Source organism: Leucopleurus acutus (assembly GCF_964270905.1).
Source record: "Leucopleurus acutus genome assembly, chromosome: 4".
Taxonomy (NCBI): Eukaryota; Metazoa; Chordata; class Mammalia; order Artiodactyla; family Delphinidae; genus Leucopleurus; species Leucopleurus acutus.
In genome coordinates this window covers 83,918,752-83,934,730 of record NC_139146.1, presented here as the reverse complement: position 1 = coordinate 83,934,730, position 15,979 = coordinate 83,918,752, and the positions used below count along the sequence as shown (strand labels likewise).

General features: G+C 39.4%; 1 protein-coding gene across 10 annotated transcripts in view; it reads left to right on the top strand.

Moving 5' to 3' along the window:
* Nucleotides 1–2,908: 2,908 nt before the first annotated feature.
* EPHA5 (EPH receptor A5) overlaps nt 2,909–15,979 on the top strand; it is a gene marked incomplete at both ends in the record, with an annotated part of 326,480 nt that continues 313,409 nt past the window's right edge. For 9 of the 10 annotated variants that reach the window (XM_082837949.1, XM_082837947.1, XM_082837948.1 and 6 more), the window contains one exon: nt 2,909–3,089. In XM_082837949.1, the coding sequence (XP_082694075.1) occupies nt 2,909–3,089 (181 nt within the window). Of the gene's footprint in view, nt 3,261–15,979 lie in introns of all 10 variants that reach the window. The other variant, XM_082837950.1, reaches the window with a different exon arrangement.

The window sequence follows — 15,979 nt, the reverse complement described above, 5'->3', positions numbered from 1 at the left end:
GGGGGAAATGTTAAATATTTTTAGGGGCTGGTGGAACTTCTGTAGAGTGGAGTGCCAGATGTAAAAGCAGAGAGGTATGAGACAATTTAGGTAACACTGAATTCAAAAATTTAGTGTAAAATAAAATAGAAAATTTGTTTAAGCCGTTTGTAGTAGAAGGCTTTCAAAGATAGCCTGAAGAAATTTGGCAATTTTGCAGTCAAAGGTAAATAATTGGAGACAGATGAACAGAGTAGTAACAGAAATTCAAAGGATATGGAAGAGAAGAGAACTTGAAGATCATCTTCTCCAAATCCCTCTTTTTACTGATGAGGATACTGAGGCCTAAAGAAATAAAACAGCAAGCTCAAAGTCCCATTAAACTTCCTGTGTTTCATACATAGCATTATTATGTGTTCATAGGCTGTAGATAACTTTCTTGATATTCTGTTTAGATTTTTTTTTTTTTTTTTTCGGTACGCGGGGCTCTCACTGTTGTGGCCTCTCCCGTTGCGGAGCACAGGCTCCGGACGCGCAGGCTCAGCGGCCATGGCTCACGGGCCCAGCCGCTCCGCGGCATGTGGGATCCTCCCGGACGGGGGCACGAACCCGTGTCCCTGCATCGGCAGGTGGACTCTCAACCACTGCGCCACCAGGGAAGCTCTGTTTAGATACTTCTAAGTAACTCAACTATAAATTTGGGCGGAGGAGCTTACATTCTGAATGGTCTTCAAATAGAAACATAAATTTTAACTTTTCATCTCACTGTGAGGCTTTTTGCCAAACTGAGAGACTGATTCACTGCCATTCCTCTATATTTGCTTCATGCATTTGGAGCACATTATAATAGAAAGAAGCTGCTTTTAGATTTCTGGTGCCAAAACATTTCAGGGAAAAGAAAATCAAAGATGAGCTTCCACCTCTTCATGAAATTGCATCACTGCCGCTTTATTCTTTCATCTTTATGGCAAATATTTAAACAAAAAACAAATGTCATCAGCTAAAGATTATGAGAAATTTATTGTGAAGACAAACAGGGCTCTCGATATTAAAGTTGGTGAGCAGAACCAACTTTACTGGGTATGAGTGTAAACCCAATTTTCACAGTAGATACTCTGCAGCAAATTAAATGAGATACCTTTCTTCTAAAATTACACATTTTGGTAGATGCTTTATCTGCAGTTTTTGTTGTTGTTGTTGTTTTTGTTTTTTTAATGCCAGTATACTAAAACTTGCCCTTCAGATGTATCTCTTTGAAAAAATGAATGAGAAAATTGAGGAAAAAATAATAAAGCAAGGGAAGACATAATAGGGGTGAAACATGGGAAGTTAATTGTTTTAAACCGTTTTTCTTAATTATTTGTGTCTCTCAATGCAGCAGAATACGACTTTAAAACGAATTTAATTAAAAATATCCTGCAATTAATTTCACTGGAATTAATTTCATATATCTGCATATCATATCATTTCTAAAGTATAAAACGTTCCATCAATGAAATTAGTTAATTAAATCATCACATCTTAAAGTAACATCACATCTTAAAGTAACAGGAACACCACAATTCTCAGTTGCCAAATTCTTTGACTTCCTGAAATCGCAATCATAGCTAACGTTTCTATATTTAGAAATTCTACCATTTACTTTGAAGAAAATGTTGACTAATTATTTCATTCCAGCCGCCAAAATATTGGAAGAATAGAAAGGGTCAGTAGCAGTGAGCAATAAGGGTATTTAAGAAACTAGCCACGGACTAGCACAGCCTACGAATGCTTGGCTATGTGACGGCAAGGTTGTTGATGCCACAAGCCTGTGATGGGCAGCAGGCAATATGCCAAACAAGGGACCCGCTCCTCTAAGGGCTTGCTGCTCAACTAGGTCTGATTTCCCTTCAGCTTCCCGGGAGCCCGGGTCTTCGCAGGCGTCGTCAGGAGAATTCTTCGCCCTAATTATCCTCGGAGAAAGACGCGCCTTTCTCGGAGAACGCTAGGCAACACTGGCCACGGCAGCCTCCTGGTTACTTCCCTCCGTGGGTGTGTGACTTCGTCTAAGCAACTCACACTTACAGTAGATTCTCACTGGCGAGGCTGCGAGCAGCAGAGGGCGGGGGGAGCCGGGAAGAGGAGGAGGGAGGAGGGTGGGAGGCGCAGAGCGGGCAGTCAGAGGAGACCGCGGAGCTTCAGACTCAGCAGGAGCGCGCCGTGGCGGTGCAGTTCCGAGCTCGCCTGCCCAGCGGCGCACACACCACCTCCTCCCCGAGCACCGGGAACCGCCGCAGCTCCGGGCCGCCGCCGCCGCCGCTGCCGCAGGGCTCCGCGCTCTTGCCCGCTAGCCGCCGCCAGTCCTTCCCTCGTCAGGGCTCAGCCCGCAGCTATTTCCTTCTGCCGGCCTCTTTGAACTCTGGGTCTTTTCCTCCGCTCGCCTCTCTCGTATTTTCCCCACCCTATATTTTCTCAACTCCTCTTCCTTTCTCCTTAGCCACCCTGCTTTTTTCTCCTCTTTTTATTGAGGATTTCTTCTTAAGATGCCTTGTCTTCCTTACCTTCGTCCATTTCAGCCCTGAAGACTGAAAAGGAGCCTTTATCTCTCCCCCAGTGGCATTTAAAAGACTCCCATCCTTAAAAGTCTAAAGAGGTAAAGAACAGGACGCGGGACCTTCTCGACACCCGAGAGTCCGGTCCCGAACTGCACTATCTACCGTAACTAGTATTTCATTTAACCCCAGTGTAGAGGAGGGAGTAGGGAGCCGGGAGCAAACTCCAGCCGTCTCAGAGGATCCCTGGTTCCCGCATTTGGACGAGCCGCGAGCCAGAAGGCAAAGGAGCCCACGGGGAACGAGGAGCAAGCGCGAGCCTCTCTCGCCCCCTCCGCGAGGCGGGAGCCGTGAACTGAGCGGCGCGGGACAGCGGCGGCGGAGGCGGCGAAGAGAAGATGCGGAGCTCGGGGCCCCGGGGTGCGGGACGCCGGCGGCCCCCGGGCGGCGGCGACGACCTCCCCAGCACCCCCGCGTCTCTGGCCGGCTGCTACTCCGCACCTCGCAGGGCCCCCCTCTGGACTTGCCTTCTCCTGTGCGCCGCGCTCCGGACCCTCCTGGCCAGCCCCAGCAACGAAGGTAGAGCGGTGGGGGTGGGGACCGCGGCAACCAGGGGCGGAGGGGCGAGGCGGGGCCTGGAGGCGCGGGCCCGGGCGCGCTGGACGCGGCTGCAGCGGATGAAATTGCACCCCTCCTCTCGAACCAACATTTGTCGTCCGCTTTCGCTAGCCTTTTCGCTCGCATCCCGCCGTCTCTGCTTGCATTGTTTGACATTAGCTGCGGAGTGCTGGGCGCGGAACCTGCCTGTGGACACAGGCTGCTTGGGGGGGGGGGGGGGGTTGGGAAGTTGGAAGCCAGCAGGAAAGAGGGCTCCGAGACCCGCGCCCGGAGGCTGGGTGCGGCTGGGTCTCACTTGAAGCGCGTGGGGAAGTGACATTTCGAGCTTGAAAGAGTGGGAACTGTTTGAAGAGCAGTGGCAGGGATCTCGGGAGCGGTGGGGCTTTTCGAAACCGTTGTTTGAGGCCGGGGATGGGAAACTGGAGGCAGTGGGGGTAGCTGGATGCTTTTATTTGGGGGAGAGGGGAGTGCTTTCTGGGAGCTGTTATTTAGGGCATCACCGCTGCTATTCTGGGGTGGGTGGTAAGAGCTTTTATTTCTCGAGGGAGGGAGATGGCGAAGGAAGGAAGGCGCTCCACACTGTGCTGGTGTCGCTCACTTTGGGGGTCTCATAATCACACTGAGGAGAAATTGGAAGAAGGCGGGAAGGTGGGACGCCGCGGGAGGCGGAGGGTTCGTGGGGGGAGGGGAGTGTCGCCTCCGGGAAGGCGTTACTGGCATCCACCGGGTCAGGTCTTCCCATGTTTCCGTGAAAGAATAGCCCCGCTCCGGAATCTCGAGTCCCCACTCTCCTGCCCACCCCCAATCCTGCGCTCCGGACCCAGAAGACTATCCCCGCCTTGCACTGGGAGAGTAGGGTCGGCGCGGGAGCAGCACCTGCGCGGCGTTCGCGGCTCTCCGAGCTCTGCTCAGCCCCTCGGCCCGCCGCCTTGGCCTCCGGGTCCGCTCTGCCGCGCTGGCTCCTCTTACACGCCGGGACCGAGCTTAAGGGCACAGCCCAATGCGTTGGGGCGGGGGTGGGGGGGGCGGGCAGCATCTCATATCGGTCAGCTCCATCACGAACACATCGAAAACCCTACCCTCTTGACTGCGAGGTTGGGGTTTTGATTCGGGGCTCCGGATGCCTCGAGTGAGGCACAGAACCTTAAAATTTTCCTTCCACTCGTGGGGCAGGGGATGCCGGACCGGAAAGATGAAGCAGCAACGGCGGAGTCTTGTGTGTCCTCGTGACTTGCACGGGTTGTGTCTTGGCTGTAGGAGAAGCCGCTGTGCTGGTTTGGGAGTGCTGCCAGCTCCCTAGGAACCGTGTGAAAAGCAGGGCAGATCGAGACTCCTCACCCCACCCCATGAATTTCTCTCTTTAACCCCTACATTTTTTAAAAAAAATCTGATTTAAGGATTACATGTAGATAGATCTATCCACCTATCTATTTACCTACCTAAAGTCTCCCATGCTTAACACAAGCAGTCTGCATTTTTTACCTTCCCGACAAAGTTGAGAAAGTGTTTTCTGAAGTCGTAGTCCTTTTATTGACATCTCATGTTAGATTCATTATGTTAGAAGTCCGGAGGATTATGACAGGATTAGGAGTCCTTTCATTAACTGTCTTATTCCACCAAAAGGGGCATCCTGGTTTGGGTTTAAAAAGTAATAGTAGTAGTAATATAATTTATCCTTTCGTGTGTTCCTTTATGCTTCAGTTTTTTTTTTTTTTTTTTTCCAGGTGTGATGGGGGAAGGGGCTTATGTAGAGGTGAAAGGGAGTAGTAGCTCTTGGTTAGAGAATGGAAGAAATGAAGTCTCAGGGAAGGTGGCGCTAAATGGAAACAAGGGTCGAGACTGCGCTGAGAAAGAGGCAAAAGGAGATGGAGGGAAGCAAGCAAATAGCATCGGTCTCCTATTGTAAGTGGAGCTGGAGTCTTGTGGAAGGTAGACTGGCTGATATTACAGACTTAACACCCACAGATTGTGTTGTCCTTACCCCAGCTAGTGGTACACACAGCAAAACTTGGTTTTCAGTGAGATGGGGATTGCCGAGGTCTAACCTGCAATGAGCAGTACTTTACCAGCCAGTGTTCTGAAGACGCTAAAAGTAAAAGCGTGTCTGTTGTTTGGGGTACATTTTGTAACTTCATTATTTTACATAACTAGAAATAAAATTTATACACACACACACACTTCCTCTCATTCATCCTGTCTCTGCCCAACAGTTACCATCTTTCCATTAGTGTCATCCCAGACCTTTAATATTTATGTTCTCTTCTTTTTGTTTCTCCATGATACTGCTCTTCTAAATCAAAGAACAAGAATATAAGGTATTTATAACAGAAGTCAGTTTGTTTATTTATTTAAAGATTCCGATTGGAGATTTTAAGTTTGTTTTTGATTGTTTTTGGAGGAACTTTGGAAGATCAGGGGCAGAAAGATTTTATGTATGCACTGACTCCATTAATAACTTGCTCTCCTATACTTTGCTTTCTGCAAGCTATAGATGCTTAGTAATTTCTCAGACTATAGTGTGTATATACATTTTATATGTGTATGATATGAATGCTCCCATTATGTGAGAAAAAAATTTTCAAGGCAGATAGAAATAAATGTGAGTTTACATTTATAATTGGTATTCCAGTCATGTTTAAAATTTAAGTTTGGTAGACATAAATAAGCAGAATTGAACAGAAAAAGTCAAATATGTGTCTAGAATCTTGGACTGATATGAAATGAATTTTAGAATACATTGGATAATAGACGAGGAAAATTTACTCTTTAGCCTGAATTCTAGGATAATGTAAATATATCTTTAGTTGTCTTATTACACACATTAGGCATAAATAACATGTGGAAGAAACCTTTGAACTACAGTGTAATATACAAGACTTTTATTGTAAAATAATTCCAAGGCATATATAAAGCAAAAAATTGTCTAAGACTGATCAGGCAGGACAAATGTTAGCAAGTGTATCAACAAGTGAAAATTTTAATAGATTTAATAAGTAAAGGGAGCATGTCCACTGTTATGAATATTGGAGGTGGCCCTGAACTTATTCAGTAACTGCCACTTTTTGCTGTCTGGAGATATATTTGTAAACAAGCATTATTTGACAAGTGCTTTTCGCAGTAGGGATTCTTGGCCAATTACTGCTGAACAGCTATGCATTGAAAATGATTCACCCGCAGTGAATCAAGCTAAATTCATTGAGCTACAGTCAGTAATGTCCCAGTAAAGTGCTTCTGACAGTTGTCAGCAGTTTGTATTTGAAAAGTCCAGTTTCTTGTCTCTGAATGTTTTGTATGTTGGAGAAAGTGGAATGGAGGGACTCTGAGGGAGAAAAAAAACACCACATGAGGGGAAAAACTGGGGGGCTAAACTGTTTGAAAAACAATTATAAAATTGTAAATGTTTTCAGTGGAAAGAAAGAAAAGGAAGAAAGTTTGTTTTAGGGTTTTTCTTGGTTTATAATAGGACCAGGCCCATAAAAACGATTGGACGACAGACATAATAGATTTGTAAAACCAAATGGCTTTGTTGTGTGGCCTTGTCATCTGGTTGTAATTCATTTCCTTTTAGATAAAGAGGCAGGACCCCACGGAAAAAGGACAGTAAAATTATTCCCTCACCAGGACACTACTGAAGAAAAAAAGAGAGCCATTACCCCTATTTGAATCATAGATTGTTGGAACTAGGAAGCCACCATGAGTTTAGGCTTTTTGCTTTATAAACCATGAATGGGGAGCAGAGGATTGGGTCTTAAAATTGTAAGCCTTTTTTTTGAGGTAGACAAAGATCTTCTTGGGTGTCAGGGTGACATGTAAGAGGATTTCATTTCCTCATTTAGGGCAGGGAAGAGATTGAACAATTTCTGCATTTCTAATGGATATTTCTCCTTTGATTGAAAATATTCTTATTATAATATTGTCACTTGTAAATATTATTACTTTATGTAAGTTCACATAGGATATAATTGGTATGGGAAAAGATTCATTTTTTATGCTTAGAAATGTATTACTTGCCATTATTTGTATTATTAATACTCTGCTTTACAAAATGTGACCATTTAGAGTGTTTCCACATGAAATATAAAAATGAGATGATATAGCTATTTACAGACAAAACAGCCCTAGTCTATTTAATTAAATATTAGACTTTATTCAGTATTGCTACTGCTGAGAAAATGAGTATGCTTTAGTTATTTTCACTACATTTTTGTTTATTGACTTGACCACTTGAATCTCCTTTGTTTGGTGTGCTTTTTTATGTATTTGCTTGAGTGACCAATTTATTTCTCTTTCATTTGGAAGAAACCTTTTTACCTTTGACTGTAAAAATAGTCAAAGGTAATGTGCATGATTATGTTAACTAGCTATAGTTATTTTTCCTTTTGTGAGTCAAACAACTTTTTTTAAAAAGAAAATTGTGTTGTTAATATCTTGAAGAAATAGCTACTGTAAAAGTAATGATAATTCTTTATATTTTATTTTTTTCAATTTAAATTAGCAGATATATTTCATTTTACTAATGAATAACATGAACTTAAGTCCGCAGAGGTATCTGATTATTCAAAGATGATTATGGCATTTTTAACAATCTTAAAATACTTTTACAATAGTTTTCATAAAACATCAAAATTAACTGAAGTTTGAATATTCAGCCTTGCTTATGAATCACTAAAATTGATTGCAGTATTTGTCCTTTTGTTTTCTTTCCAGAAACAGTGACTTTTAACTATGAAATCAATATGAGAGCTAAAAATGTAAATTGTTACGTTAGAGACTCAGTGATTCTTTATGCTCTAATATCTCTGGTGAGTATGTATTTATCTATAGAGCAGAATAGTTCCTGCTGGCATGCTCTACTGGGTAAATACATATTTAGTTATTTCATCAAAATGTATATAACCAGTTTGTTAGATAGTGATTTCTTCAAAGGAGCTATCCTAGTCTATTGTATACATAAACACACCTAATGGTATTTTTAATTGACATTAAAAATGTATCATATGTTCTATCCCAGACTAAATGATACACTTACGTTTCTATGAATGTATAGAAAAGTCACTAAAAAATAAAATAAGTGCTAAAGGCTTTGTAAACACAGATTTAAACAGTTCATGTTTTTTACAAAAAGTTTAATAATACATAACTTTGAAATAATAAACAAAATAGGTTATTCAGTAAGATATATTTGATACAGGAAATGAATAACTGGAGATTCTCTATTCATAACATTTTCCAAATCATTATGTTATTATTATATTATATAGCAGTTAGAAAACTGGAAGATTTGATAGTTATTCACTGTGAAAATCTTGTCTGAATTATTGGTTCCATTGAAAATGTTTAAATCAAAATGTAAATGATCCATTTTTAAGTATTTGGTTTTTAACTTCCAAAACAGCATGACTGCTTAAGGAGTCTCCCTTTATCATATATTTACTTTTCCTGTTTTAGTTTCTGCCTTTATAGACATTTGTTTTTTCAGAGTTAATGAAATAGATTTTAAAGTGTTTGAACAAGACAAAAATTTACTTTTGAACAAGAAAAAATGTTTAAGAATTTTAAATCCAAATTTTGAACAACAGCTCATTTTTTAGAATATATTTGGTAACATGTAAGGTGTTGTAATAAAGAACTTTCCACCAAAATACTAGGCTCACTGATGCCGTAAATTATACTATGAAATAGCCATTTATAAATCAAATTACAAATAGGTAGTGGTACAGGTATTCTTGAGTATTAAAACTTGATTGGAATTTACATTTTTCTATTGACACTGTAGATTTCACATGTATAGGATTTATTCACTTTACTCATTCTAATCCCATAAAATAAGAGATGGCTGTAATTTAAAATTCATATTAAAATGGCAATAGAAAACACTTAATTGAATGACTTAAAACATAATTCTAATCAACAAATCTCATGAGAAATAGATTTTTAAATTACCTTTTAACTTATTTCATTACCATCTTAAAAATTTCTTAGCCTTAAAAAAAATTCTTAGCCTATATAATGTTAGTGTAAAGCAAAAAATAAATAAATGAAAAGGAAAAAAATGCTGTAAGGTACATAATAATTTATATTGTGTCTAGTGAAATGTGTGGGACTTTATGGTCTGGCTTTTTTTTTTTTTCTAGAAGTTCAAACTTGTCATCGAGTATCTCTAATGAGAATTCTAGGTGTTACAAAGTTATAAAATAAAACTGTAATTTAGTAGTTGCACCACTTGGAGTTTTTGAAAACTCTGTGGTTTAGCATGATGACTTTTATTATTACTAGCTGCCATTTTAAGTGGGTATAATTTTTAATGTTTTTTTTTAATCTTTAGCAATTTAAAGAAACCATAAGGAGTCATTTCTACCATTTAAAGAATGCCGCAAAATCCTCTAAAAAAAAAGTGTGTGTTTTGTCTTTAGAATCTCATTGATAATGTATTCAGTTAAAGAAAACCTAGTAAGCTCTGTTCTTAAAGCACTGTTTTTTAACTCTTTCTTTTTTTTCCCTGTAGGTTCTACAGCCTTTAGGTTCTGATCAGTTTATGTAGTACTTTATTATCATTTAAACTATTTCTTAAACTATTGTAGAATATACAAAACTTTGTTGATCAGAAGTTGACCCTAGGTCATGCATTCTTTCCTCTGTATCTTCCGGTGATTCAGTATTCATGGCTTTAATTGCTGTGCATTTATTAAGCAGAGTGCAGGAACTTGGCCTGAGGATTGTGTTTATGCACATGGACACGTTTTGGGTTGTGTGTTACGGCTATGGTGAAGCTGGGAGAAAGAGTGGTGAGGGATGTCATGATGGTATCACTATGAACTTGATATTAATAAAAGCGCTTGGGTTTTATTTTTTATATTGTTAAAAAATCCCATACCAGCACACACACACATTCTAATTTTATATTTGTTTTACTGACTCTGAAGATTTAAATCCCAGCCTAATAGAAAAAAATAACTCTTTAGTTCATTTTATTTCATCCATTTAGTTCTTTTTTCTTTTATTTCTCTGTAAGTTGTACAGTTTTCTTGAGTCATGGCAAATATTTGTGGCGTTAGATACCTCGCAAATTAAATAATTGGGATTAAAGTGTCTGTGATGAGTCTAATTCTGTTATAGTTGCTGGACTATTGCCCAGGCTATCTTCTCCATCCATCACACACGTCTTCGTTTCTAACTAAACTGGGCTCATAACTCTGTTAAGTAAATGATCTGGTAAAAAAAAAGAATAATAATAATGATCAAAGAGCCAAAACCAGAGGGTTGAAATATTTTGCATATGCTTTGTGAGAAAATGTTCCTACTTGGAAACATGTTTCCGGCTCAGTATTGGACGATTTAGAGAAAATACAGTCTGTTCTTTTACTCAGAAATGGGTAGTGTCTTTTTTCTCTTATGATAATTTCACACTCTTATTTTCATCTGTCACATCTCATTTCCCCTTTACCCCTCCTTTTCTCTCTCTTTCCCTTCTTCTTTCTTCCCCCCTCCCCTATCAGAGACTCCATTTATGCAAAGTCAAAGCAAGATAAGAGGGTAAGAGCTCATCCATGCCTGTAAGAGCTCATCCATACATCCTGCCTCCAAGGAAGTATTGGGGCGATCAGACAATATAGTCTTCTGTTAAATAAATCATGGGACCCAGTCCTTAACGGTAAAGAGTAGATCGTAGCAAACCAAGTTATATATTTTTCACTTGATTCTTAAGTCAGAAGTCCAAGAGTTTAAGGTATCTCTGTCAGTTTTGTGTTTCTTATAAGATAGCTCACTTATTTACTTTGCACTGGCTGTCCCTTCCAGTTCCAGGATGCTTGTTAATGACTTCTGTGGAAAGACAAACTCAGCAGGTAGGTCCGGCTGGCACCGGTTCAGCCCAGCAGTCCGCAGCAGGCACGCTCTCTCTGAGCCAAGTTGTAGCTTTCACGCAGAGCCCTGGCCTGTGTGCTGCTAGCTGGACAGGTGATTCGACTGCCCTGTTTTGTGGAAGATGACAGTGGTCTGTCTTCTCCCTACAGTCTAGGCAGTATAGTGATGCTGTCACGAGTCTCCTAAAAGGGGTACAACCAGCCTTCTGAGAAAAGTAGAAAATACTTGGGAACTGTTGTGTCTGAAGGATTTTAACCATATCTAGTTTCAAACCATCATATTTGATTTTAATGGAAGTTGGGGGTAGGAGTAACGACAACAACAGAACCATTTAATTTTGGAGATTTGGAGCCACTGTTTTTTGATTCAAGCCTGCAAAACGAAGCAGGGAAAGGATTTCTGGTATGGAATTACAGAAAAGTAAGAGAAAAGAAAAAAACAAATCCAAACTTCTGGCTTTGAAATTCAGAAAGAAAGTAGTCTTGTTTTGTTTTGTGTTTTTGTGGAGTTATTTTTTGTTTCTGTTTTGTTTTGTTTTCTTTCCTTTTTTTCTAATCTCCATCATTTACTACCTCTGAATTCTGTGGACACTCACTGTGTTATTTTTTTAGCCTCAGTTCATGTATCTGTAGCATGGTACTACTTCACATACTTGTTGTGGAGAACAATCAAAATGAGATAATTTTCTAATTGGTGAGCATATGTAAGTTGTGGGAGTGTGGCTGGTTACAGCTCTGCAAAGTCCATGTATGTTAATGCTTCTCTTGCCAGGTAAGGACTAGGATACAAGGAAGCATCGGGAGCAGCAGTTTTGTGGATTTAAGTTTACACTATGTGAGGAATCGTCCTTAAGGAAAGGAGTACAAAAAAATTTTTAGTTTTGCAAGTGTAGCAGAAATATGGACTTAGTGAACACTTTGCTGGTGCCTTAGTGGCATGGAAGTGACCCATGTCATTGAGGGTCCTGTAGCTTAATTTTAATTAACTTTGCGATAACTGCCTCTCACTGGGTAGTGCAAAATGGGAACATGTAAAGACCATGAAGTGAGCCCTGCTATGTGTGAGTGATGTGTTCTTGAACCATCCACCTCAGATTCCACATAGTTAAAATTAAGTGTTAACACACACTCATAGCATTACTGTGAAAATAAAATAATGTGCAGAGTATGTATGTTGCTTAGTAAAATTCCTAGAGCAAAACAGGTAACCAACAAATGTTAGTCCCTGGGGTTTCCCCACACTAAATGTGGGATATTTGAGATAAGCTTTCAGGATCACAGGTTATTGTCTTCCTTGCATTGGATGATCAAAGGGAATCTGGGACAGGAAAATAATCTAACAAAAAGAATTGCATATGCAAATTTTCCATAGAGCAATCAAAGATAAAAATCAACCGCATGATGTTGTCCTATTTTCTTGCTGGTTTCCTAATTATTTAATATTGAATACTGGGATTTGATTAGGAAATAAAGGGAAAATCATCAGTACAAGGATCATGGGTTGTAAATGTTGCCTTTTATCTCATTATGCCCCAAGGAGGGGTCAGAAGTTTCTTATTAGCCACAAAACATATCAAGAGATATTTCAAATGTTTTGGATATTTAGTACTGGCATAGTAAGTCTTATATATATGTATTTAATATAATATATATATTTAAATGACCTTTATGGTGCTATGAAAGTGGATAATTGGGAGAATTAAATCCTTAGAAGTTTCCTGAAACATATATCTGACACTATAGTTGGACACCTCTGTTTTGGTTTAACGTATACGATTTTCTCATCTGCTCAGTTATATTCAGATTTTAAAATATTACTTGGAAATATAACTGAGCTTTTACATTTTTAGAAAGGTTTTAATACAATTCTGTGAAAGCTTATCTTTTTTATGTAGGTAACATAAACAGGTATAAGGAAGTTTAGAATGTATTGTATTTAGATCTGCTTGTGAAATGTATGTGTGTATCTGCGTGCATGAGTACACCCACCTGTATACAATAATTATAGCTAACATTCATTATTGACATACCGCGTGCCAAACATTAAGTGGTTTACATGTATACTGATTCATTTTCCTCAAAACAAGCCTAGGAAATATGTATTATTATTATTATTATATATTATTCCTATTTTATACATGAGGAAACTGAGGAAGAGAACAGTTAAATAACTTGCCCAAGGTTACCCATCCAAAAGTGGTAGAAATCTGCATTCAAGCCTAGGCAGTCTGACTCCAGCACTGCTCTTTTCAACTCTTCTACACAAGGGGAGACTGTTGACTAAAGTCCTTCAGATGTCCACAGTCACTCTTTCCCTCACCATCCAAATAATGGCTCATTCCACAGACAGTGGGAAGTACGGTTAAAGTGCATACAAAAATTCATGTGGCGTCCTGAAGATATTTGTTGTCATGTTCACTCATACCTCTATTTTTTTTTTTCCTTCTCACTAAATACTTGATCCGCTTCTTGTCATTGGGCTTTTACACACTGATTGAGCCCCATGTTGACATCTCCCCTCTTCATTGCCCACTAGCACAAGGCAAGATCTCTTCCTCCACATTATGTCTTTTTAATTTGAGGCCATGTATTTTTTAGTTTTTAAATTGTTTTCTGTTACTTTCATGTATAAGCAGCCCAGTTCTCAATCTCTAGCCCAGGCTACACGCTAGACCTAGCTGTGTGTATCTGTAATCCCGTTCAGAAACTCTCTCGGCGAAGTGCTGTTTGTGGCTGATCACTACACCTTGCTCTGTTGGAAAGAGAGGGCAGTTTTGAGATAAAGTTTTGCCTTAAACTCAGACATTATAATTTTTAGGCAACACTACTTTTTGTAACAAGTGAAGGTACTGAAACGTTCAGTGGGTTGAGTAGAAAATGTGTTCACCTTTAGTCTCCTATCCAAGGCAACTTCTTGGGTGATTTCTTTTCTCTTTATATACATGGCAATATTAAATATTTTATAATCACTTTTATGTAGCTTATGTTATTAAAATGCTCTGTAGTTTACAAAATGTGCTAACCTACCTTATTCCACGAGAATCTCATAAAAACCTGTAGGGTAGATTAGACAAATCATTGCTATAAACAAAGGAACTGAAACAAGAAAATTTGGTCTAGTAAAAAATCAGAACTGGTTTCAAAGCCAAAGTCTCATGATTGCAGAATCAGCATTCCACTTTAGGAGGCGGTGAGGCAGAGTGGTAAGAGCACAGGCTCTGGGGTCTGACTGAACCACTTAGAGTTGTGTGAACTTGAAAACGCTGAAAACGCTGAAAGCTAGAAAACCTTGTGTCTATGCATTCTTTTCTGTAAAATGGGAATATTCGTACAGTTCGGGGTTGTAAAGATTAGGTTCATATCAATAAAGTGTTTTGTAAAAGTTCTGGTACACAGGAAGCATTATATAAGTGTTAAATAGTCCACATGCTGAAAAGTAGTGTGGGTTGGCACTCTGACATTTAGCAGGGTCTAATTTTCGACATTAGTTAGTGAGTACTGTCTAATATTTATTGTATATGGAAATATCACAAGAAAAGCACTTGACTTCAGTTCAGTTGCTCAAGCAGCCCTTGTTTACTCCCTGGGTAAACCCTTCAACGGCTCTCCAGTACCCTCAGGATAAAATCTAAATTCCTTGAGCCAGAGTACAAAGCACTCAGTGATTTGCTCCTGGCCCACCTCTCCTGCTGCTTCCCTCCATGTCTGCACTCCGTGCTTCTGTGGGGGAGCCCTTCTCTCAGCACAGTTGGATTCTGGGTGCTCAATAGGAAACCCTCAGCTCCTTCCTGCACCTAGGTTACCTTGATCTTATGCCTAAGTTATACAGGGTAAGAGCCCTCCCCAATTTTCCCAGTATTCTGTGCCCATTCTTTTCCGTGTGTAGCATATCACGCTGGGCTGGAATCAAGTTTTCCCTTGTTTATACATTTTTGATAATTTGATAAGAATAGAAATCGCTGTAAAAAATAAAGGTTAACCAGAGAAAAAGCTCTCTTCTGAACTGAGACATCCCTACTAAGAGTTATTTGGTATGATTTGCCAACTAAAGCAAGTTGATTCCAAGAAAACTGGCAGGTTTTCTGTTTTTGCATTTACCAAATGCATCAGTATGAAGAAAGCTTTGCCTGTCTGTAACCCCAATACCTGATATTCCGTATGTATCAGTGAAGTATGTTATGCCCTGTAAATTTACTTTTAAGGAATAAATTATATTAAGTAACTTGTTTTGTTTCTGCTTTTAAACACACCCAGTCTCACCACATTACTGTTTTTTCCTGGTAGAGCCTATGTAGCTTTTGTCCTAAATTCATAACTAATAGAGTTCAGAATCTCTGGTATTATAGAGTCTTTTCTAAACGGAGATTTTGCCAACTAAAAGAGTGTATGATTTGCCCACCAAAACAAATTAATACCAAGAAATTTGGCAGTAAAATACTTTATTTTATATTTAACAAAAGTATCAATGAGAGGAAAGTTCTACTGAAGTTTGCCAAACCACTAAGAAATAAATAGGATATATCCTGTGGTCACTATCTTTTTGTGATTTAATCAACTACTGTTTTCCCCCTCTTTCATATGATAAGTTCTCAGAATTCATGACTTGAGCCACAATCAGCCAACATAAAGTATTTTTTTCTGTTTTAAGCATGACTTAATTTTATCTCTAGAAAAACAATTAATATAAAACATCTGTTTCTTAATGGTTTAAATTTCTGGGGAGGGGATGGATTTACTCTTTCATTTGTTCTAGATTTCCTGGATAATTTAGACTGTCACTTACTTTATGAAGCACTTTAGATTTACAACTTGGTAGGAATTCTTAATAATGCAGGGAAAGGAGCAGGAAAATGGATATCATCAACCATGTGAACAGAGTAACATTAAAAAATAGATTTATAAAGAATAAAGTTTAAAATGTAATGATGAATGGCTTTTTAAGTATAGCTTGGTTAATGTCTGGTTAGTGTGTTTAATTCTACCCAGTGT